The 24,633-nt window shown below is 44.0% G+C and overlaps 2 protein-coding genes across 3 annotated transcripts in view; one reads left to right on the forward strand and one right to left on the reverse strand.

Moving 5' to 3' along the window:
- The window catches only part of TSPAN5 (tetraspanin 5), a 180,893-nt gene extending 178,547 nt beyond the window's left edge, over positions 1 to 2,346 (forward strand). Inside the window, exon 8 of the mRNA XM_068975215.1 lies at positions 1,831 to 2,346. Coding sequence (XP_068831316.1) covers positions 1,831 to 1,896 — 66 coding nt within the window. The 3' untranslated portion in view covers positions 1,897 to 2,346. The remainder of the gene's footprint in view (positions 1 to 1,830) is intronic.
- A 20,207-nt stretch (positions 2,347 to 22,553) lies between these two features.
- The window catches only part of RAP1GDS1 (Rap1 GTPase-GDP dissociation stimulator 1), a 156,505-nt gene continuing 154,425 nt past the window's right edge, over positions 22,554 to 24,633 (reverse strand). For both annotated transcript variants that reach the window (XM_068974817.1, XM_068974816.1), the window contains exon 15: positions 22,554 to 24,266. In XM_068974817.1, coding sequence (XP_068830918.1) covers positions 24,139 to 24,266 — 128 coding nt within the window. In that variant the 3' untranslated portion in view covers positions 22,554 to 24,138. The remainder of the gene's footprint in view (positions 24,267 to 24,633) is intronic.

Genomic DNA, 24,633 nt, shown 5'->3' on the forward strand with positions numbered 1-24,633 from the left:
AAGCTATAAAAGTTTTAGAAGAAAGTATAGGTGTAAATCTTTGTGATCTTGAATTAGACAAGTATTTTCTTAGATATGATGCTAAAAGCACAAGCAACCAAAAAGAGTGGATAAATTGGACTTCATCAAAATTAAAAACTTCTGTGCTGAAAAGGATACAATTAAGAAAGTGAAAAGAAAGCCCACAAAATGGGAGAAAAAAATTTTGCATATCAGTACATCTGTTCAGGGTCCTGTGTATTGAATATATAAAGAACAACTCAACTATTAAAAAAAAAAAAAAGACAAAGCCAATTTAAAGGTGAGCAAAGGATTTGAACAGACATTACTCTGAAGAAGATACACATTAGCTCTTTGTAATGACATCGTTAATTATTAGAGAAATTCAGAACCACAATGAGATACCACTGCACACATATTAGGTTGGCTATGATAAAGACAGACATTAATAAGAACTGGTTAGGATGTAGAGAAATTGGAACCCTCAAACATCACTAAAGGGAATGAAATGGACACAATATCTTTGGAAAACAATTTGCTAGTTCATGAGAAAATTAGAGTAACCATATGACTCAGCAATTCGGCTCCTAGGTATGTGCCCCAAAGTACTGAAAGCATGTTTACCCAAAAACTTGTACATCGGTGTTCATAGCAGCATTATTTGCAATAGCCGAAAAGTGGAAACCATCCACATGTCCATCATCTGATGAATGGATAAACAAAATGAAGTTTGTCCATATAATGGAATATTATTCAGCCATCAAAAGAATCAAGCTACTGTTGCAACATGGATGAACTTTGAAGACATTTCACTCCATGAAAGCAGACCAACAGAAAGGCTGTGTATTATAGGATTCTATTTATATGTCCAAAATAAGCAGATCCACAGAGACAGAAAATAGTGATTTCTAGGACTTCAGGATGAGGGGGATGGTGGGCTGACTGTCCCAGGGTACAGAATTCCTTTGGGGGGTAATGAAAGTGTTCTGGATTCAGATAGTGTGGTGATGGTCGCACATTTTCATGAATGTACTGAGAATCACTACATTGTACACTTTAAAAGGGTGAATTCTGTGGGATGTGAATTCTATCTCAATTTTGATCCCACTGCTGGGCATACACACCGAGAAAACCAGAATTGAAAGAGACACGTGTACCCCAGTGTTCATCGCAGCACTGTTTATAATAACCAGGACATGGAAGCAACCTAGATGTCCATCAGCAGACGAATGGATAAGAAAGCTGTGGTACATATACACAATGGAGTATTACTCAGCCATTAAAAAGAATACATTTGAATCAGTTCTAATGAGGTGGATGAAACTGGAGCCAATTATACAGAGTGAAGTAAGCCAGAAAGAAAAACACCAATACAGTATACTAACGCATATATATGGAATTTAGAAAGATGGCAATGATTACCCTGTATGTGAGACAGTAAAAGAGACACAGATGTGTAGAACAGTCTTTTGGACTCTGTGGGAGAGGAAGAGGGTGGGATGATTTGGGAGAATGGCATTGAAACATGCATAATATCATATAAGAAACGAATCGCCAGTCCAGGTTCGATGCATGATACTGGATGCTTGGGGCTGGTGCACTGGGACGACCCAGAGGGATGGTACAGGGAGGTAGGAGGGAGGGGAGTTCAGGATGGGGAACATGTGTATACCTGTGGCGGATTCATGTTGATGTATGGCAAAACCAATACAATATTGTAAAGTAATTAACCTCCAATTAAATAAATTTGTATTTTAAAAAATGAGATTCAGTAGCCGAAAGAAAAAGCCTAAACTTTCCGCCATCTGACGCCATCCCTCCCTTTCTCAGATCTTCGGAATCTGCCTGGCCCAGAACCTGGTGAGTGATATCGAGGCTGTCAGGGCTAGCTGGTAAAGCGCCTGCCACAGCCACTTCCAGACACTGGACAGACCCAGCCTTCCTGACCCTCCAGTGCGCCCACCTGACACCCATGCTGCACGGACTCTGACCTCAGAGGCATCCCGCAATCCCAACTGATGGAGCTGCCAAGAACTTAGTTTTGGTGGGGGGTAAAACTGGGAAATGCTGCTCACTGACAGAATTAAAAAATAACCAGTATGAAAGTCTTTGCGCCATGAATCTCTACTGTAGCCATGAATTTCTGGAAGGTTGGATACTTACCAAATGAAAAAAAAAGGAAGGGTGGGGGAGCCAGATGTACTAAGTTTGTGGAAGAGTTGTTCCTGCTTCAGTGATGGGAAGGCTGTCTTCTGTGCTACGGCCTGAGGAAGTGTGTTCTTTCTGAAAGTCAGCCCCTTACCTGGGAGGGGTGTGTTTTCAGCATCCCTTCACTGTACGTTTCAAGGAACTGTTAACAACCATCATCCAAGGAAGAGAACAGCTTGCCTTTGGGTTCCCATTTTGTGACTGCATTTGACAAGGAGCTTGGGTGGACTCATCTGGTCTCTCCTGGAGTGTGTCCTCGTAGAAGCTGTGTATTCCTTGCGCGCTGAGCAGGGGCTTTGGCACATTTCACGATGCTGAATTCTAGCAGGACAGATCTTCTCTGTAAGTAGGCCTGAGCTTTATTTATCAATGAAATCCAAGGAGAAAATGAGGTTAATGAAGAGGTAGTGAATGCTGCAGCCCTCCAAATTAGTTTTTGGGTTTTCTTTGAAACTCTGGAATACTCTAGGGTTTTGTTTTGTTGTGGGCCCCCCTTTTTTTGTCTTCCAGAAGCGAAAGCTATGATACAGTTTCTCTGAAATTTTAGGTTTTTCTTTACTCAGCTCGAATATTAATTTTTTATATAATCTCTCTGCATGACCTGTGAATCTGAATCCACCAGCTCCTTTTCATGCCGTCTATTCCTACAAGGCTTTGTAAATGTTCTTCTGTCAGGATTTATTTCATGGGTCTGCAGCCTTGAGTGGTGTGTCCCGCCCCCCCCCCCCCCCCCCCCCGTCTGGGAAGGGACCAGCGGGGCGTCACAGGGGCGTCTGTGGCCTGTGTCTGAACCATGTCGATCGATCGTCATGGCCTCTTCTGCAGGCTCCCTCTTTCTCTGGGAATGGAATTAAACCCAGTTCTGAAATGGTGTTGACAGAGTCAGAAGCTTCTGATGGTTTTCTCCTTCTGGTTTTTGTTTGTTTTTATGAAACAACAACAAAAACAAACCCAGTGTGCAAGACCAGAACTGCTTGTGTCCTCAGTGCCGACTCACCAACAGCATGGCAACGAAGCACAGACGCCTCAAGGGGGAGTGCTGATTGGCTGAGAGTTCTGTGATAAGGTGGGAAACACTTGCAGAGACTGCCACTCTCCCTGTCCCCTCTCCAGGTGGGGGGTGGGGACGAGTTTTGCCCCCAGAGTTCAATCCTAACTGGTGTCCACCAGGATGTCAGCAACCCCGGGGAGCAGATCTTAATCTGTGGGAAAACCGCAGGCATGTCTCACAGAGATGACACATTTGCCCACACAGAACTGGGCAGCCAGCTAGCATAGCTTGTGGAAACTTAGCAAGGTTTTCCATTGTGGCCCCATGTTGCATCGCTGTGGCTGATGAACGTGTCTGTCTGCTCAGAGAAAGGACAAAAATGCTTTGAAAATCTAGTCTCCAGAGTGAAGGTGTGTATGACTCTGCACGTGTGTTTTTGTGTCTCAGTGTAGTTAAGAGATGTTCATTCCATCTTCTGGCTGTGAGATAATTTTATTTCACCTCTGTCCCCACCACTGTTGTCATTCCATGTTGATTGTCATTCCAACCTGGAGAAGACTTGAGCCCTCTGGTTGGCACTCTTGTTTGTTACCTCATTCATTCTCCAGTGAACTCCACCTGACCAGTTGATTCAGAATCAGGCCAGCTTCCCTTCCTTTGGCACATCCAGTAAAAGGTCAAACAGCAAGTCCGAGTTCTAAATTTTAATTAATCACCCTTTTTTTTTTTATATACTTGAGAGTGGTTATAATAAAGGCTGTCATTAATAAACTTGGTTCTACCTTACATGGAGTTCTATCTGTCTTCATTCTCTCTTGTGGTTGTGAAATTCTCTAATCCAGTGGTGATCACACATTAGCATGCATTGGAATCTCCTGGAAAGCTTGTTAGCACACAGATTACTGGGTTTGCCACATCTCCAGAATTTCTCATTTAGTGGGTCTTGGGGTGGAGCTTGAGAATGTGCATTTTTGACAAGTTTCCAGGTGAACTGTTGCTCCGTGTCTGGGAAAGACACTTGTCAAGGCACCCCTCTGATCAGGTTCTCTCAGAGTGAAAAGAGAGAGAGGGAACATTTTGTGTCTGGGGAAGGAAAGGCCCTTTGTGCTGCTGAACACAAACTAATGAGAGATGGGGCGGAACTGAGGATGTAGGAAATCTGTCTCCGAAATCACTGTCTGCGGTCACCATCACCTGGGGACCAGGCAGAATACAGATCAGGCTTTGCTCCTAGCAATCCTGGAGTGGGAGTCAGAGCTTATATTTTTTTTAAGAAACTCCCATGAAAATTTAACACACAATAAGATTTAGGACCCATAGACCTAGGTAAATCTTAATAAGCTCTTCACAAGCTCTTTATGGGAAAATAATTTCTAGCAGTCTCTTTGAGCAGGATTCTTAAAAGCCCACCTGAGTTTTTAAGATTAAAATATCAGTGTATTGATAAATGTCCTTTCATTGTGAACTATCTCTGCAGAAGGCTTCTGTCTTGCACACTACTAAAGACTTTTTTCAAAGATAAAATAAAAATTGAAAGTTCATACAGTATTCTCAGACCTTGACGCTGTGTTCCCATACTTGTTTGAGATACAGTGTAGCTCACTTGTCTGGATATTTGAGACAATGTTATTTTGTTATTATGGCTATGAGGAAATTTATCAGGGGTAACTGGAGATAACCAATTCATATTTCTTGAGTTTTCTTAGCTGTGCTGTAGAAATTATGTATACATGTGAGGTAATTGGATCTCTTTGTTCAGAGCAAACTCTGGGCCAACAAAGGAGAAATGTCACAGCTCAGAAGTAAAAAAGATGCTTTGTCTACAAAGCTTAGAATTTATAGGAAGTTTCTTCCAAGTTTGGGAGATAGACATTGGAGGACGATTATTGGATTTGTCTTTATCTCTCATTTGACCAGTTGCCCATAAATAGCATTCCCTTCTGTGATTTACAAATATCTAATACAGTTTTTTTTTTTAATGAATGCAGGAATTCAAAAGTAGAATTTCATGTCATGAAGCACCTTTCCTTGTTCTTTCTCCTTTTTTTTTCCTCACAAAAAATAAACCTCTCCTTCTCTTTCAGCTTTCTTCCTGCTCCAGGTCCCTGCCACCCTTTTCTCAAGGGGGTGCTGAAAAGTGTTGCTTGGCTTTTTCTTCTTATGCAGCCTGCTTCCTCCTCCGGGCTTTGTGCGTGCTGGTTGGCGGGGGTGGGGGTAGGGGGAGAGCAGGCATGGATGCACTAATTCCACAGTTTCCTGTTTCCGGCGGGCTTGGACCGGAGCCCTGGGAAGCTGGTGGGCTGAACAGTGAGAACCCCTAACCCAGGGACCTGGCAAGGCCCTCCCCAGCTCCTTTATCATTTATTCCACGAAGCCCTCCTCCTCTAGGGAGATCCTGTGGAGACCTCCAAGGAAGGACTGGGAACCTCTCCATAAACACTGGCCAACAGGGTTGGTGGCCAGCTCTCTCCAGGGAGGCCAGGGGGCTGTTTCTTTGTGATGCCTTCTGAGGAGGAGGAAGCCTAAGCTTTGAATGAGAAGGAAAATGCAGTGTTTGGAAATACTCTATCTTGGCCTTATTGTGGTGACATGATAAAGTCTAGGCATGACAACAGACAAAGCCGGTGTATCTGGTTGGGGGCAGGGGTCAGAGAAGGGAGGCCAGACTGCTTAGGGACCAAAGCCATCTGTAAACTTGAGCCTTTCTTTTTGGAAGAGTTTGCAACAAAAGAGTTTATAACATTAAAGTTTTCAAGACTTAGTTAAGGGATACAGCTTATACAGTTAATTGAATAGTTAATTGAATACAGCTTCCTTTGGGGGATTTTCATGCTGAGTAGTTCTTGTGTAAGTTTGGCCTCCAAGGGGAGGGATACTCGAGTGAGTCCATGTTGATTTCCTTTAACCCAAACCAAACTCCTCAGGACCTGTCCTGGCCATGCAATTTACCCCTTCACTTCCAGGAACTCCCAAAAAGCTGCAGGAAGAGCAGGTTAGTTCCTGGGCTTCACTCTGTAAAGCTACTCCAAAAAGCAAACTGTAGCATACAAACAAGGTAGCAGTTTGCATGCTGTTGCTCTTCATTGACTGTGTAGTTGCAATTCCTGTGCAAGAGGGCCAGCTAGAAAGCTGCCTTTTAAATGTGCAGCTCGTCAGCTTGAGTTAGCTTTTGCTTTTGCAGAACCTCTAGTTTGCAACGTTTTAATAGCCTGCCCTCTAGTGGCGATCAGGTAAAAGCACTCCTGACAAGTTGGAAGAGTGACCGCACTCTATTCAGAGGCACTAGCTCTTTGGAAGAACTTGAGGGTGTACAGCCATATGTTGCTTGCTGAGAGTGGGTAGGTGTTCTATTCCTTTGACATTCGTGAAAATGACAGAGCTCACTTTGGAAAGTCGGGGAGCAGGTGTTAAGCTCCCTTCACCATCTAAGTCCTGATATTGCTGCTGAAACTTTCTGGGGGCGCTGCAGCAATGTGTACAGGTTGAAGCTGGGCCCTGCCCTGCTGCCTAGAGTCAGACAGAGTTTATAGATGGGGAGGCGATGGTCTGAAAGTGCTAATCTGCAGGCAGGAAGCACTGCCTCTGTTGAAATGCCTACCAAGGAGGAGAGGTGAGCTGAACTTTTATACTTTCCCCCACCCCCACCCCCACCCCCACTGGCACTCAGGGGATTTCTGTGGCCCCCAGGGTCCTGATCTGCATCTCAGTTCCTCTTCAAAACAACACTCCTGAAACAAGGATTAGACATTGCTTGTATGAATATTTCCTCTGAAAGCTCCCCTGTGGATCACCACGTGGAGGTCCCTTTGATCTGAGAATCTGCAACGGTGGTTTTAAGGGCTGTGAAGTCTGGTGGAGTGTTCCCGACTGTACCTTGTGTTTTAGGAGTTTGTTACAGATTGAACCGTGTCTTCCAAAAATTCATGTGAAGCCCTAAGCTTCAGGACCTCAGAGTGTGACCTTCATTTGGAAATAGCATGTGGGAGATGTAATGAAGATAAGGTCATACTGGGTGGGTTCCTACTCCAATAGGTTATTGTCTTTATATAAATGGGAAATTTGGACACAGATGCACGCAAGAGAATGCCATGTGAACGTGAAGGCGGAGATTGGACGATGCATCTGAAAGGCAAGAAATGCCAAAGACGGGTGACAAGTCACCAGAAACCAGGAGAGAGGCATGGAATTGATTCTTCCCCAGAGCCTGCAGAGGGAACCAGTCATGCCAACACCTTGACTTTGGACTTTTAGCCTCCAGAGTTATGAGATAATAAATCTCCATGGTTTAAGCCATCTACTTTGTGGCATTTTGCTTCAGCAGTTTCTAGGAAACTAGTAGAGTCTGAACATCTATTGCTGCCTTTCCTGACTTGCTCTCTGTATTTGCTTTAAGCTCTTTGAAAATTGCTTTGATGTGTTTTGTGGGACATTTAAGACATAAGCAATGTTTTATTACATGATGATTAAAAGTGGTCACACTGCTGTATGTGTTTCTTTGAAGTAAACCATCTTAAATGCAACTTGTGAGATGGATTAAAGTCTTATAAATGAAGCAGTCGATGTCCACGACAGTGCTTTGTTTAGTCTTGTCACTTTGTGACCCATCAGCCCACTAATTCGCCAACCCCTGCTGCAAGCCAGCTAACAGGTGTGTGTGCTATTCCAAGCCTTGCAATAAAAGGTGACATTCACTGAAAGTTTACTGTGTTCCAGGCACTTTGCTGTAAGCACTCTGCATGCATTTTTGAGGAAAGGTAAACTGAAAAAATAAAACCATACTTGTGGAAAATACAGACTTCACCAAGAGCTTACCGAAGTAGTGCTGCTGAGATGGGAGGAATGCAAACTAATGGCAGCAGGCCCAGCGGAAGAAGAGAGGCCTGACCCGGGCCCCTGAGGGAGAGCGAAGGAAGAGACTCCAGGGCAGGAATGAGGAGGTGAGTGCTGCTAGGGATATGGGGAGGCCCTGGAGCTTCCAGAAGAGGGGAGAAGCATGGATAAGCCACGAGAAGTTCAGGTACGGAGAGTCCAGGAATTGTGGCCAGTCCCTGGCCCATGTCGGGCACTCAAAAACTTGCTGAATGACTTGGGTAGGTAATTGTGGAGATGGGTTTGAATGAGGAGGTAACTGATGCAAAGTAGAATTTTGGGTAAAGCTGGATGGTGTCTGCAGTTACAAACCCCCTACCATCTGATTCACAATTTAAAAATCTGTTTTTAAAAAAATCAGACTTGTCTATCAAAGCATTTTGTAGAAGGCAATAGTGAGTTTTTTTGTAACACCCCAGGCCTTCTAAAGAAGGGACCATAACTTCGCAAACTGGCAAGTCAAACAGTCTTAGAGCTCTGCAGGCCGTGGGAAGTGCCATATTTTATCCCTGTTCCGAAATCCACCTTTTTCCTCCATCTAGTTCCACCATCCCTCTGACATTTCTATGACCTGGGGGCTGGCATGGAGCTCGCCGTGTGGCAGGAGGGGACATTGCCCTGAAGCTGGCAGAGGTTGGAGTTTGTGTGTTCCATGGTAGTTCTCAGCTCTAGTTACCGTTAGGATCACCCAAGACCTTTAAACAAACCCCCGTGCAGCCCCTCCCCATCCCTGTTTTAAAGCTTCCAGGCGGTTTGAATATGCCACTGGGGCATCTCAAACTTTATACACATATATGACCTGGGTCTTAATTTACTTGGGTCTAAAGTATCTGGAGCCTGGCGTGCTGCGATTCATGGGGTCGCAAAGAGTTGGACATGACTGAGCGACTGAACTGAAAGCATCCGGATTTGGGAGTTCTCTGGTGGCCTAGTGGATAGGATTCTGAGCTTTCACTGCCATGGCCTGGGTTCATCCCTGGTCAGGGAACTGACATCCCACAAGCTGTCCGATGTGAGCAAAAAAATAACAACGAAAAAAAGTAAAAATAATCTGGATCTGATTTAGCTGGTCTGGAGTGGGACTAGAGAATCTGAGGCTCTGCAGGCTCCCAGGGGACGTGGATGTTCTCTGCAGAGCACGCTTGGAGAGGCAAGGGCCTCATGTAGAGCCATGCAAAACCACTGTCGTATTGATATTGCTGGTCGAGATCCTTCCTAAAACTTCAGTTCAGCCATTCAGTCATGTCTGACTCTTTGTGACCCTATGGACTGCAACACGCCAGGCCTCCCTGTCCATCACCAACTCCCGGAGTTTACCCAAACCCATGTCCATTGAGTCGGTGAGGCCATCCAACCGTCATCCTCTGTCGTCCCCTTCTCCTCCTGCCATCAATCTTTACTAAGCTGAAATTTTCAGATCTGGGTAGGAAAATAAAGGGTGATTATACATGGGCAATATGCATATCTTTGTTACATACATTTTATTTTGATTACAAAATAATGCAGAAAACAGAAAAAGAAATAACCTGTATTTTCATCACCTAGAGGCCTGTGCTGGTATACACCATCTAGAGCTATGTTACTGTGTGTGTCTTTCTGTTACTTTCATGTTTGTTTTAAATTGTATAATATGGTTTATACTATTCTTTAATCTACTTTTTAAAAAACAGCTTTTCAATATCAGTGAATATTTTATACAATAACATTTTAAATTTACTATACTCTATATACTGAACTAAAAAGCCTCTTGATGAAAGTGAAAGAGGAGAGTGAAAAAGTTGGCTTAAAGCTCAACATTCAGAAAACGAAGATCATGGCATCTGGTCCCATCACTTCATGGGAAATAGATGGGGAAACAGTGTCAGACTTTATTTTGGGGAGCTCCAAAATCACTGCAGATGGTGATTGCAGCCATGAAATTAAAAGACGCTTACTCCTTGGAAGGAAAGTTATGACCAACCTAGATAGCATATTCAAAACCAGAGACATTACTTTGCCAACAAAGGTCCATCTAGTCAAGGCTATGGTTTTTCCAGTGGTCATGTATGGATGTGAGTTGGACTATGAAGAAAGCTGAGCCCCGAAGAATTGACGCTTTTGAACTGTGGTGTTGGAGAAGACTCGAGAGTCCCTTGGACTGCAAGGAGATCCAACCAGTCCATTCTAAAGGAGATCAGTCCTGGGTGTTCTTTGGAAGGAATGATGCTAAAGCTGAAACTCCAGTACTTTGGCCACCTCATGCAAAGAGTTGATTCATTGGAAAAGACTCTGATGCTGGGAGGGATTGGGGGCAGGAGGAGAAGGGGCTGACAGAGGATGAGATGGCTGGATGGCATCACCAACTCGATGGACATGAGTCTGAGTGAACTCCGGAAGTTGGTGATGGACAGGGAGTCCTGGCGTGCTGCGATTCATGGGGTTACAAAGAAGACACGACTGAGCGACTGAACTGATATACTAGTCTATTGTATCGATCAAGGGTCCACAAGATGTGGTGAAGAAAATTTGGGAGCTTCCCAAGACCCTCTCAAGTCCACAAGCTCAAAATTTTTTCGTAGTATCATAGGACATCATTTCCCTTTTTGGTACCTTCTTTCCAAGTATAAGTGTCATTTTTCAGAGACTACATGATGATATGATATCACTCTGACAGCTAATGTTATATGTGTGTATTTTTGTGTTTAACTATTTTTCCCTTTTAATTTCTAATATAGTAAATATTCATGGAAATAACCCATAGACACAAAAACTCTTCAGGGGCTTAAGCTATTTAAAGGGATCCTGAGACCAAAAAGTTTGAGAACTCCTGATGCAGATAAACTATAATTGAGTTAATCAACGCATCACTATTAGAAATTTAGACTCTTCCCAATTAAGTAACAGTACAGTGAACTTTCTTATACATTTCTCATACTTTGCACATAGATACCCTGGTGGCTCAAATGGTAAAGAATCTGCCTGCGATGTGGGGGACCAGGGTTTGATCCCTGCATTGGGAAGATCCCCTGGAGGATGGCATGGCAACTCACTCCAGTATTCTTGCCTGGAGAATCCCATGGACAGAGGAGCCTGGCGGGCTACAGTCCATGGGGTTGCAAAGAATAGGACACGACGGAGTGACTAACTCTGAGTCCTAATAGCGTGGAATGACTAGATCAAAGGATTCAAAAGCATCTCATTTGTGGCACCAAATGAATACTTTACCATAGACATTTAAATTTTATTTTTTTTAAAGCAAAAATTGTTTCAGTCAAGATTTGTACCCAGGTAGAAAGAGGAAAAATTAATGTCTTCTGCTCCAGATTATGGAGAAGGAACTGGCAGCCCACTGCAGGGTTCTTGCCTGGAGAATCCCAGGGACGGGGGAGCCTGGTGGGCTGCAGTCCATGGGGTCACACAGAGTCAGACACGACTGAGCGACTTCCCTTTCACTTTTCACTTTCCATTGGAGAAGGAAACGGCAGCCTACTCCAGGGTTCTTGCCTGGAGAATCCCAGGGACGGGGGAGCCTGGTGGGCTGCAGTCCGTGGGGTCGCACAGAGTCAGACACGACTGAAGCGACTTAGCAGCAGCAGCAGCTCCAGGTTAACATTTTTGTTCAGCTTGTGAATTAGAACGCCAGTTACACCACAGCCCAGACCTGTCATGATGGAGACGCTTGACTCCACAAGGTGTCTCTAGTGCGGAGCTGCATGCCCCGCCCTCCCCCGCCGCCCCCCCCCCCCCCCCCGTCACATGCCTGGAGTGTGAAAGCTTGAATGACCGAACGACTCTCAAGGGTCTGTCAGGCCATTTTAGGAAAGAGCATCTCAGGACTCCAGCTTCACATTCTAATTTATTCTAATGTAATTTCTGCTGATGCTTTCTTTAGTCTGCTTCCTAGAATAATTGGTAATGGGGACTCTCCGCACACTCTTTTTTTTTAACAAGGAAAAAAACATACAAATTTATTGTTTTACATGAATATGGGAGTCTTCAAAAGGAAAATGAAGACCAGGAGTTATTAGGATCAAAAGCTTAAATACCTTGTTACACAAAGAGCAATAATTTGTGGGGATGACAAGACAGAGGGGCCTGGGCTGGGGCAGTGTGTTGGGGGCCAGTGACCAGCAACTAAGTTGGGGGGAACGTCATCTTAGCAGATGTGTCTGTATAGGTCCATTTTGGCATAGATTCCGCGTCTCTGGTTATATAAATGTTCTCTTCCTGGTAGAGGCCGGGCATCTTTCTCAGGGGCAATTTCATGTTCTGCTGTTTCTCAAGTTGAATGCACATTTTGAGCCTTCTGTATATGAAACATTCTGTTAATACTGAATTCTAAAGCAAGAGAAGGGGAGAGCAGGAGGTATTAAAACAAGAACAAAGAGTAAGGCAGGGCTCATTCCTCCCACCTGCAGGGCAGAGCAAAGCCTGGAGGAGATGCTGATTCTTTTATTGACTGTGTTGCGGAAAGAACTGGAGTTGAACCGAACAGAGGAGCGTGTTCCTTAGTGACGCAGTGTCTATGGCGACCCTAGCTGGTCACTCACTGAGCCTGGTGGATATCATATCGTCTGTACTCAGTGAAAGAGTCTTCAAGTTGCTTTAGTCCATGTGTAGCAAAATAAGAAAGTCACAGACGGTGTGCTGGTTGGACCCAGAGCTTTGGCCACTGATGACAGTGTGGGTGTGGTTTCTCTCTTCAGCCCTCAGTGCCTGCCTCATAAGATGGAGATGAGCATGCCTACATCATGGAGACGTTGCAGAGATGAAAAGGGTCAACCTGCTCTTCTCCCCCAGACCTCACTTAAATCAGCGTTCTCAGGGAGGTCCCCTCAGAACTCTGTTAAGCCCACCAAGATGCGGTCTTGCAGCATCCTGTCTGGGAGAACTCACCACATTCGAACATACTTGATCACATCTCTTTTCCATGGAATTGGGAACCTCTGTCTCTAGCACCCAACCAGGCTGTGGCTTTGAGCAAGTCAAAGGAGGATAAACAGATCTTTGTTTCTGGGTAGAGAGTACCCGGTCCACAGAGCTCAGGAATCCCCCAGCCCCCCTTTTTTTTTGGCCATGCCACACATCTTGCAGGATCTTAGTTGCCCAACCAGAAACTGAACCTGGGCCTACCACCGTGAAAGCACTAAGGCCTAACTACTGCACTGCTGCGGAAGTCCCAGGAGCCCCCCAACTTTATAAGGGGTCTGCAAGCAATCCTGACCAACTTTCCCCCGGGGGCAAAGTCTCTCTACTATTCCCATGGTACAAAAACCTGTCCCTGCCTCCAGCGGGAGGCACTGTCTCTCTTACAAGTATGCTAGGTGAACATCCTTGAAGAGATGGAGATGAAAGCTCTTCACAGAAGTATAGAAATGCAAGACACCCATGAAGAATTGTCTCCCAACACTGGGAACGCAGCACAGTTACCTGCAGATCGCTGTTAGTCTTTCTGTCTTCCATTAGCTGTAGTTCTGGTTCCAGATCAAACCATAAAGCAGTTTGTCAATCTTCTGTTTAAAATTTAGTTTTCTGCTAGAGTAACAACAAGTTAAAACGTCTCAGGCCCTCTTCTGTCTGCTCTGCTCTGTATTTCCTTCCCTGTCTCTTGCTTCTTCTCTGCTTTCACAGGTGCCTTCTGCCCCAGGAGGCCCAGAGCTGAGTCATCTCTGCAGAACCCCATGATTCTACTTATACAGCAGTTAGCATCCTTGCTTGCTTGCTTTACTATGACAGTCAGGTAAATGTCCCTCTTCTCCTCCCTCAGTGGCCCATATCTATCTAATATATCCAGAGTGCAACACAGTACATGCTCAGGAAATCTCTGTAGTGAGGCAGGCTGCTAGGTCAGCAAGTCAGGCTGTTTGGGGGTTTTCTGAACTTTGAGGGTTAGAGTGTGTAGCCCCTGCTCTTTCAATCCACTGAGTTCTGTGGCATGGCCAGTAAGCACAACAAGTTGTTCTAGGAAGGCCTTGATGCTTTAGTGACTAGCCGTGTGCATCAAGATTTCATCCCGATCCAAACAACAGAGAACCGTGCTCTAGGGGTTGAAGCAGGCAAGTGTGTCTCCTGCCCTGTCTGAGGTGCTTCGGTACATAGCTGGTCTTTTGGTTCATTAGTGCTACCAGGGATCTAGGCTGCTCCCACCTTTCTGCTCCACTGTCCTTAATGTGGAGGCTTGCATTCTCATGATTGTACCTCACGGTTGCAAGAGGGCTGCTTGTGAGGTCCCAGAGTGGGACAGAGTGGGACCCATGTCAAGGTTTGAGGGAGGGAAAAGAAAGAAAAAAAAAAAAGGCAAAGGGCCAAAGGCCTTGGTCTTTGCCTAATTCACTAAGGGACACCCTCCCCATGAACTTCTATAGAAGGGTAATGCCCACTTGGAAAGCTGGAGAACTGGAGTGTTTTAAGCTTGGTACATTGTCCCCCTGAACAAAATTGGGGTTCTGTAAATAGGGCAGAAGGGGTGGCTGGATGTTGGGTAAATCACTTGCAATATCTGCCCCAAAGACAAAATGTCCTTTTTCTTTTTTGTCTTTGTATTTTTAAAAAATTTATTCTTTTGGAGTACAGATGATTTACAATATTGTGTTTCAGGTGTACAGCAAAGTGATTCAGTTCTTATATACATAATAGTTGGCATCTGCTGTGCTGTGCTTAGTCGCTCAGTCGTGTCCTACTCTTTGCGACCCCATGGGCTGTAGTCTGCCAGGCTCCTCTGTCCATGGGGTTTTCAATGCAAGAAGACTGGAGTGGGTTGCCATGCCCTCCTCCAGGGGATCTTCCCAATCCAGGGATCGAACCCAGGTCTCCCTCATTGCAGGCAGATTCTTTACTGTCTGAGCCACCAGGGACTCTATATTATTTATTTATTGGTTCTACCAACGTCAGCCTTTGCTTAGGTCCACTGTTCCTGTCGCTGATTTTGAGTCTTGATTGATTTCTTCTTCCTCTTCCATGTTCTGCCTCATCTTCTCAGAAACTGAAGGGTTTTGTTTGTGTCTCCTATTGATATTATTTTCATATTCAATATTGATATTATATTCAATCATGGCAGGGAGGTGGGGAGCCCTGGCATTTTTTGATCCTGGGCTAGTCACCTCTAGGAAAGTTTTACAAGGTTTGAAGACCATTTGTGCGCTGTGCTGCACTTTAGCTCCTGATCTGTGTGACTCCTGGTGGTCAGAAGCGTGGAGACTTACCTGGCTCAGGACTCCTCGTCTCCAGGGGAAACGGGGAACGTGCTCTCCTTTTGTGCGTGATGCCAGGGAAACATTTAGCGGCAGACTGTTTCTCTTTATGGGTGTTTTGGCTGAGAGTGGATTGAAACTTTGAATTGTATGTGCCTTTTCAAACGAAGAGACTTATTTCTGAAGGAGTAACTCTTGCTAAGTTGCTTCAGTCATGTCCAACTCTCTGCGACCCTATGGATTGTAGCCCACCAGGAGCCTCTGTCCATGGGGATTCTCCAGGCAAGAATACTGGAGTGGGTTGTTGTGCTGTCCTCTGGGGTATATTCCTAACTCAGGGATTGAACCCACAGGAAATTGTGGTTGATCAGGTTACCCCAGAAGTTTGGCAGGTTATTAGAATTCTGCGCTTCTCTAAGAACAGAGAGTAATTGCTTGGCTAGCGGGTCCCCCATTCCATAAGAGCCACTTAATCATGGGGTAAAGGGGGTGGGGAGGGTACTGGGGCCTCAGGAGAAGGGCTGCATTCCTGATCCAGCTGAGAAAGGATGTTCTAAATTCCTGCAGTGCCCTCTGGGTGCTGCTAGCCGTGTGAGAGCACAGGAGGTCAGCAGCAGCACCCTCCTGTCAGCAGCATGGCGTGGGTACACATGTGGGCATGGCTAACAGCTGTCTGGGCCTCCATATTCCTGACACCAGACAGACTGCAGCTGTCACTGGCCTTCAGAACGTCTTTTTTTCTGAGGTGCTAAAAACAATGCAAGTTTGCACAGGTCATAAAAACGCCCTTAGGTCAAGTGTCTGGACCTGTGTTTGACAAGGCCTTTCCCTTGGCACCACTTTTCTCTCCCTAAAAATCCCCACCCCTTACTCCTGCTCTGGAAGCAGACAGATGGCACATGAGGTCTCCACAGGGTCAAGCCACATGGGCTTCCAGGGTCTGTGGTGTTGAGGGGAGCTGGGCCAGGTGTGGGGGACTTGAACAGGCTGGAGATGCATGCTCTGTCCAGAGGCACAGGGTCACAGTTGCACATTGCCCTCCTGGAACAGAGAATGGCTGGCTGCCAGCTCTCCCCATTATAAAAGGAAAGTCAGTTAACCGGATTAGTGTGGGTGTGCAGATTCATCCAGATTTTCCATGTTTACAGCTGTTCATTTTATTTTTTCAAAATACCACGTGGGCCAGACAAAGATGTATGAGGGCCCACAGTCTGCCATCTCTGAGGAAGAAATGGGTCAGCCAGGTCACAGATGCCTTGGGAGGATGAAATGAGGATTCCTGTGGGAAAGAAGGCCCTCTACCACTCTCCCTCCTCTCCTTGTGAGTGGTGCCTGGAGAGTGTTCATCACCGGGAACCAATCAGAATGGCGGTTCACAGGCTACGGTGAGAGGTCTGTGTTGAGTGTGGTGGATGGCAGTGCTGAGAGGCAATTAGACTTCCATTAGCTATAGCTCCAGCGGATACTGGGAGGTGTGTTCCGTGCCCTCTAATATCAGGTAAGTGGTGGTGCTGAAGGATGAGTGGGTGGAATTGATTTAAGGCCTGGATGTCAGGAGGGGGAGGTGCAGTCACCCCACCTTTGTGACCCCACTCCCCCTTGTGGTGGGCGTCCCTGGCGGCTCAGCTGCTGAAGAATCTGCCTGCAATTCAGGAGACCTGGGTTGGATCCCTGGGTTTAGAAGGTCCCCTGGAGAAGGGAACGGCTACCCACTCCAGTATTCTGGCCATGGAGAAGTCCATGGGGTCACAGAGTCAGACACGACCGAACAACTTTCACTTCTTTCCCCCTTGTGGTGGGTTTCCTTAGGAGACTAGGAAGGGCTGGGCAGGAGCCAAGAGTGTCCAAAAGGTGACAAAAGTACAAGTGGGTCAGGAAGAGTGCAAAGAGGCTGCACTGGGAAACTAAGGACCCTTGAAGGAGAAAAGGAACGTGGCTTTTAACTGAGGATGAGGGGCAGAAGGCAGAGGGACTGACCGGTGAGGTAGTTTTTAGTTGAGCATCTGTAAATGTTCACAACTTAGCACTTGGGGTTTGTTTTTCTAAACTGAAAATACGTCTTTAATGTCCAGATGTGAGAAAATGGCTAAGTAAATTATGGTACATCCATATAGCTGAAGAATATGCAGCTATTAAAAATGAAGTTATGAACCAGAGTTCTTAGTAATGTGGAAAAATGCTTATTGTATAAGTGGAAAGTAGGCATAGAGCTACATGTGGCATAACACCTTGACTACATAAAATACACACACAGGGCCACTGCTGTGGAGAGCACGCCAGGACATCCTTCCGAGACTGCACCAGACAAAGCCTGCACTTTAGACTAAGGGCCTGGCAATTCAGGTTGTGACGTCCAGATGTACAGTCAAGGTCAAAGGCAGCTGACCTCCTCCGGCCCTGGTAGTGGGGTGATGGTGACTGTGGGAAGGCACAGTAAAATGTCCTCACAGGAGCAGGGGTTTTTCATCTGAGGTATGAACACCCCGAGGGCAGCGTCTCAGCAGGCTTGGATCCATCCTTTGTAATACACAGTCCATTAAAAACCACCCCCTGCCCTGCCCCCAGTCCCACCATCTGGGTAGAAGGGAGGCCTATGTTAAAGTAGATATGGCTATAAGATTCAAAGTGAGTGTTTGTATAGGAGTTTATTTTTGACAGTAATCTGAGGGTACAGCTAGTTTCTTTCCTTTAGGACTCCTGGGACTCAATAAATGACAGAACTACTGCAATAGTAAGTAAGTAATATCTGTCACCTATACTTGAAAATGATGCTAAAGCTGAAGCTCCAGTACTTTGGCCACCTCATGTGAAGAGCTGACTCACTGGAAAAGACGGATGCTGGGAGGCATTGCGGGCAGGAGGAGAAGGGGATGACAGAGGGTGAGGGCTGGATGGCATTACTGACTCGATGGACGTGAATCTGAGTGAACTCCAGGAGTTGGTGATGGACAGGGAGGCCTGGCGCGCTGCGATTCATGGTGTCGCAAAGAGTCGGACATGACTGAGCGACTGAACTGATACTTGAAAATTAGATTGTTAAAAAATTGAAGCATAGTTGATGTGCAGTATGTTAGTTTCAGGTGTACAACATAGTGGTTTGATATTTTAACACATTATGAAATAATCACCATGTTAAGTCTAATAATCATACAAAGTTATTACAGTATTCTTGACGTTGTAACTGGAAATTTGTAGCTCTTAATCCCCTTCACTTATTTCGCACAACTACACACCCCTCTCCCTTGAGGCAACCACCAGTTTTTTCTCTGTAAGTTTGTTTGTTAAATTTCACAGTACATGAAATCATATGGTATTTGACTTACTTCACCTGGCATAAATATCATCTATATCCATCTATGGTGTTGCATATGCTAACATTTCACTCTTTTTTATGATTAATATCTCATTGTAAATTATAGTCAAACCTTAAGGTTTCAACTGCATGGGTCCAGTTATATGTGGGTCTTTTCAGTATAAGCTTTGGCACTACACTCTTCAAGGTCGGTTGATTCCACAGACGTGGGACCATAGTACTTGAGCATCTGTGGAGTTGGGTATTCAAGGCAGGTCCTGGAACCAGTCCTCAGTGGATATTGAGGTACAACTGTGTACACTATCTTCCTCATCCATTCATCTATTGACAGACACTTACTGAGGTATGACTGTGTACACCACTGTATCTTCCTCATCCATTCATCTATTGATAGATACTTAGATTGCTTCCATATCTTGAACATAGGGATGCATGTATCTTTTCAAATTAGTGTTTTTGTTTTCTTTGGGTAAATACTCAGAAGGGGGACTGCTGGATCATAGTGTAGTTCTACTTTTACTTTATTTTTGTTGAGGAATACTATATAATATTCCTATATTTTAGAAGATCTGTGGTTGGATTTAAAATTTATATATGGAAATCTGGCTTAAAGCTTTAAAATGTTTTATCTCAAGATAACAGAAATCTAAAAAATATCTTTTTGAATTATTTAAGGAAAAAATCCAAACTTGACACTAAGCAGCTTCAAAGTATGACAGGATTAGGTTTTCAACTTCCTTGATGAAGACTGAAAATCCCAACTAATTTTCTTAAAACTGAATCCTAAAACAAGAAAATTCTCTATGTGACCAAAACCAACTGAACACTATAAAATTTCACACACCACTGAATGTGGTTTTACCTTTATAGTGCTAAGCAGATTAATATAAGATTACACACATGCCTACCAGCAAAACCACAGATCTCTGAGTCATGGATAAATTCCAAGAATGTGCTCTGAGGCTGGAGGTGAGGGAGAAAGCCAACTTTGATTTTTAGGTTGTATATGGTGTTTGAATTAAATCACTTCTCCTTTGAACCTGTTTCCATGATTCGGCCATCCAACATGCGCCAGTTTTACTCCCTGAAAGCTGCATTAATAATTATGGGATGAGAGAAACCATTTCATTTAAGTCACTTGGAAGAAGAGGGCATGGCTCATGACATCACCCTGATCCTCCAGTTTGCTTAGGAAGTGGGAGGCTCTCCATCGCTCTGTGGACAAATGTGACATCAGGCCGTAGAAAAGCCAGGGACTCGGGAAACAAATGGCAGGAGAACCCAGCCATCAGTTCCTCCCCGGCTTAAGTTTGGTCCAATTATAACTGGTTCCAGTATACAAATGAGTCGTTGCCATGTTAAGTGTCTCTCTAGTGTTATAAATAGCAGACAGATGCATATTGCCCATTTTTTTGAAATGTTGTTAGATTACAACCTCTATGGCCATGGCTGAAAAGCTCAATTTGGTAAAAGGGTTTGTTTGTTTTTCTGGGAACAAACAGAATAAGGAAAAGGAAATAATGAACTTTAAAAAGTCAATTGAGAAAGAATAAATAAACTGAACTATTGAACTGTGGAGCATAAATTCCATGCAAAGCTCATTTTTTTCTTTCAAATACTGTAGCTGACCATATACAGTAAATAAGAAACTAGTAATACCTTACCCCTGAAACATGGACTCTGTCTAGTCAAGAAGCATAATGATAAATAGGTGGATCCTACCAGAGGATTCAGGGCACAGCTATCATAAACTGTTATGCAAAGCACACAGCAATTATATCTAAGAAAAACACGAAGTATGTATATTAAAAAGGTATACTGTATATATAAACAATTGGCAGCACTGAAAATGGGAAAGGGGGATTGTTTTGTTTCTATATTGAGAAAAAACTCATAGTACTACAGCTTTAATTATATTGATTTAGTAATTCTGCTAACAGAAGCTAATATCACTGAGCTAGTACTGTGATTCCCACTTTACAGATGAAGAAATCTGAGACAAAGAGGAACCACTACAGTGGGGAGCTGTGCTCAAGGCCTGCTCTGCCCACCTGGCCATCTTCGTTTCAGGAAGGAGGTAAGGGGTTATGCATTCCACATGGAGGATAACTCGGTGCTCCTGAGACTATGAATTGTTTTTAGTTGCTAAGTTGTGTCTCTTTTGTGACCCCATGGACAGTAGCCCGCCAGGCTCCTCTGTCCATGGGATTTCCCAGGCAAGAATACAGGAGTGGGTTGCCATTTCCTTCTCCAGAAACTAATAAGAGACACAATTAATGAGACAGAACCTAATATCAAAAGAAATTCTCTCAAGTCAGACAAATATCGAAATCTCAATTTCTCTATCTATGTAGAACTAGTTCTCCTGTTTGGCTCTTGTTCTCTGAATTCCCAGGGCAAGGTGGGGAGTATAGTTTAGGCCACGAGATGCCAGTTCCTTCCAGCCTCAATATCAACCTCTTTAAAAGTTTCAATTGTCAGAAAAACTCTAGAAAGTAGAGATTATTAAATGCAATAAGAAAACAGGCCCAGAGAGTTTAAGTAACGTGGTGACGGTCACACAGCCAGTATGTAACAGAACCAGGATGTCACTACAGGAGAGACAGTATCCAGAGACCTTACTCCTTCCACTTACCACACTTTTTAAAATAACTACTTCAACATTTTAGACACACCTTTAAAACCTATCTATGAAGCTATATGGCATATAACTACATAAACTAATAGACCATATCTGTGGGAAAACCCCTCAATTTTCCTGGTTATAGCCATGAAGATTCACCCCAAAATTATCACTGTTTTTTTTAACAGACACTTGTATAATTCAAATGTACGGCTTCCTCACATTAAGCAGTGTCTTTTAAGCATACTGATTCTAGTAACAGTTGGATACGAAGGATAATGCTCACCTAAGTAATAGCTTCACCCTTTATGTTCAGCAGAGTTAGATAATAAGCCTTTGGATGATACCAAAGAGTACTTCTTTTTGAAATGTTCACATGCAGGGTTTTTCAGAACAATTCAAACTAATCCTTATATCCAAGAGCATCCTGTTGCACCCAAGAGGAAATTGTTTTAGAACTGAAAAACTTTGTTCCACATCTCCACTGTTATCAGAGTATGCTCAAAGCATATTTTATCAAGGAAAACACAGGGTTGTGGGCCAGTATTTAATCAATTTTGCTTTGAGCACAGTATGGGTTCACTCTGGGTGGGGTGGTTAGCAAGATTCCAAGGAGCTAACAGGGCCGGGAGGGAGGAAGGGAGGACATTCCAGTGCATTTCACTCAGACACCTCCCCTCTAAGTTTTGGCCTTTTTGCTTTTCATCTGTGCTCCAGTCCTGGCACAAACTGGTAATAAAAGCTTTGTTGTGTGGCACCTCCCATCTTTCCGTCAGAATGCACTCTTACAAGCAGCAAACTAATGTAAAGGTGGAATCTAAAACTAAGTAGTGGGAGAGGGATGGTCTGGTCTGTGGGCTCCCACCCACTGCACAGCAGCACATCCTGAGTTCGGTGGAGCCCTGTCATCCTAAGGGCACAGCCTCTGGTCTCTCTGTAGAACAACTGGTGATTTGAATTGCATTTCGTTTTGCCAAAGATGAGAGTCCCTAGCATATCAGCAACTTGATTGCTGGCAGCTGGCCCGTTTAGTGTCTTTTCTCAAATCCATGATTTTTGGATGCTTTTGTTCTGAGGTTTTCTGTATAATGCTTTTCAGTAGAGACATCCTACTATCAAAGAAGAAAAAAACATTCCTTGAAGTCAGACAAATACCTGCATCTCAATTTCTCTATATATCTAGAAATAGTTCAGGCACTCTGGAAGTTTCATGGAAGTAGGGAGTCACTCAGTGAATAGCTACTGACCACCAGAGATCAGCAGGCACTATTCTAGGAGCTGGAAATAGAAGTACAATATACAAATAAAGCAAATGATGCCATTACAGTTTGATATACTATTTATTTAGTTATTAATATGGACAGCCTCTTATGCAACATTATAGATATCTTTCAAAACCTAAAATACAGTCCACTATCCAGCCCAGGAGGAGACAATGAACAAGATCATTCTTACAGTAAATGTAGCATAAGCACTCACACTAATCTTTCTTTTCTTGGACATCAAAGGGAAGTCAGTCAAAAGGTTCTTTTACCTCCACTGGGGTTTTAACGTTCTTGAATGACAGCTATTTCAGAGTCAGAAGTCCACCTTCGAGCACCCCCCAGAGGTGTGCAGCATCAGTGCTGGAGAGCAAGGAGCCCTCCTTACCTTTCAGCTAGTATTCGTCAAACTTAAGCATACAGAGAAGGCAGGTATGTCACATGGGTGTTCTGATTAATTTACAAAGATTGAGTTTCAAAGCTCTAAAAACCCGTTTGGTGGTGGTGGTAGTGGTAGTGGCAGTGAAGAGTATACTACATTTTGCCGAGGGGGTCTTCTTATCTTGAGTCTTGGCACTGTCACTTTTCCATTAGGCTTTAAGATCTACTGAAGTTCTCTGTGAAAAGCAGAGGTGGGAAGTGCGAACAGCTACGAGAATGAGGCCATCTGCAGAATGAACTGGACTGGCTGCTATGGCTTTTATAATCTGCTTCCTTTCTTTAGACAAACATTTCTGAAACGTTATGTCCTGCATATGTCTCACATAAAATTTAAAAGGGCTAAGACTGAGGAAACTTCTGGCTCTCAAGCTGGATGATAAAAAACAAAATCCATTCTCCAATGAGCTATACTCAAATTTCTCAGTTGAAAACAAATGCCACGTGATTTTTAAAGACATGTGCTGGACAATATTAACTGATGGAAGAAATTCTGAGGTGAAACTGTACATATACCAAAATCTAAAATACAGGCAAAAAACAAGATGTATTACTGTAATATTCTTCAACCCCTTAAGTTTTATGTTGAAAACTACAAACGTTTTCAGCATCAGGGTACTGATAATGGCCAATTAAATATGAAATTAAAAAAACCTCAGGAAGTCTTGCAAGTTTGTGGCAGTTTCAAGAGACTACAAAGGAAGAAGAAGAAACCATAGGGTAAAGAGTGAGAGTGTTGGACTTTATTTAACTCTGGGTACCACGGATTTGACATTAGTAGGTAAGACTAACAAATAAGCAGCCATACAGGTTTTTTGGTCACTGTGCTTTCCAAGCACCAATAAATGGAGCTATTTTTACTATTCAATCCCATCGTTCATGAGCTAATCAGATCCTGCTGCGTTCTCACTTGTTTCTAATTTACCAGCACGTTAGTATGCAGTTTACCAAGGGTGAGGAGCAAGTCACTGTGTAGTACCAAGTTTACGTCATCACAGGACTACAACATGCACATCCTACTTAATGGAGCTCAAGCAACAGGAATACAAGAAAACAGTTATGGGTGGAGACTTGTTCTTGACAAATTCATGTTCACACTAACTAATGGGTTTAGAAATCTTATTGGGCAGGTACCTACAGCAGTTCTTCAGTTGGCATTGGAACGTTACACGCATGCACAAGTGATGTGGAAGAGGATGAGGCAGAAGAGGCAGCTGGATGGAGGACAAAGGGGAAATGAGAGGAGTGCCGGGGAGGGGCAGTTCTCAGCTCTCCACAGCCAGTCTCTGCTCTGTGAGAGAGGCCTGCTGAGCAACGCTTTTGTTCTCATGACTGCGAAGTTTAGACACAACGTCTAGAAAGGCCAGATCCTGAACTTCCTTGTGCAGGGATTCTGGAAGACAAAAACAGGACAACAGGTATGCTTCTATAAGAGTGTTCTACTCTTACTATACATACTACCCAAAGCATATATCCAGAATGCTTGGTTAAATGATGCTGTGTTATAAAAATAGATCTGTTTTAAATTTTGTGGCAAATAAAAAGGTTTTACCTCTCCAGAGGGAGGGGAAACCTGCATATTTACAACTGATTCATGTTGTTGTACAGCAGAAACCAACACAACATTGTAAAGCAATTATCCTCCAATTAAAAATGTTATACCTCACCTCCTTTCAACAAATTTCTGTGATAGTAGACTCCTTTTCAGATTTCCTATCTTCTTCTTTCTCTTGCTCTATTTAACTTCAATTACAGTAAAA

This window comes from Capricornis sumatraensis, chromosome 7 (genome assembly GCF_032405125.1).
Source record: "Capricornis sumatraensis isolate serow.1 chromosome 7, serow.2, whole genome shotgun sequence".
Classification (NCBI taxonomy): domain Eukaryota; kingdom Metazoa; phylum Chordata; class Mammalia; order Artiodactyla; family Bovidae; genus Capricornis; species Capricornis sumatraensis.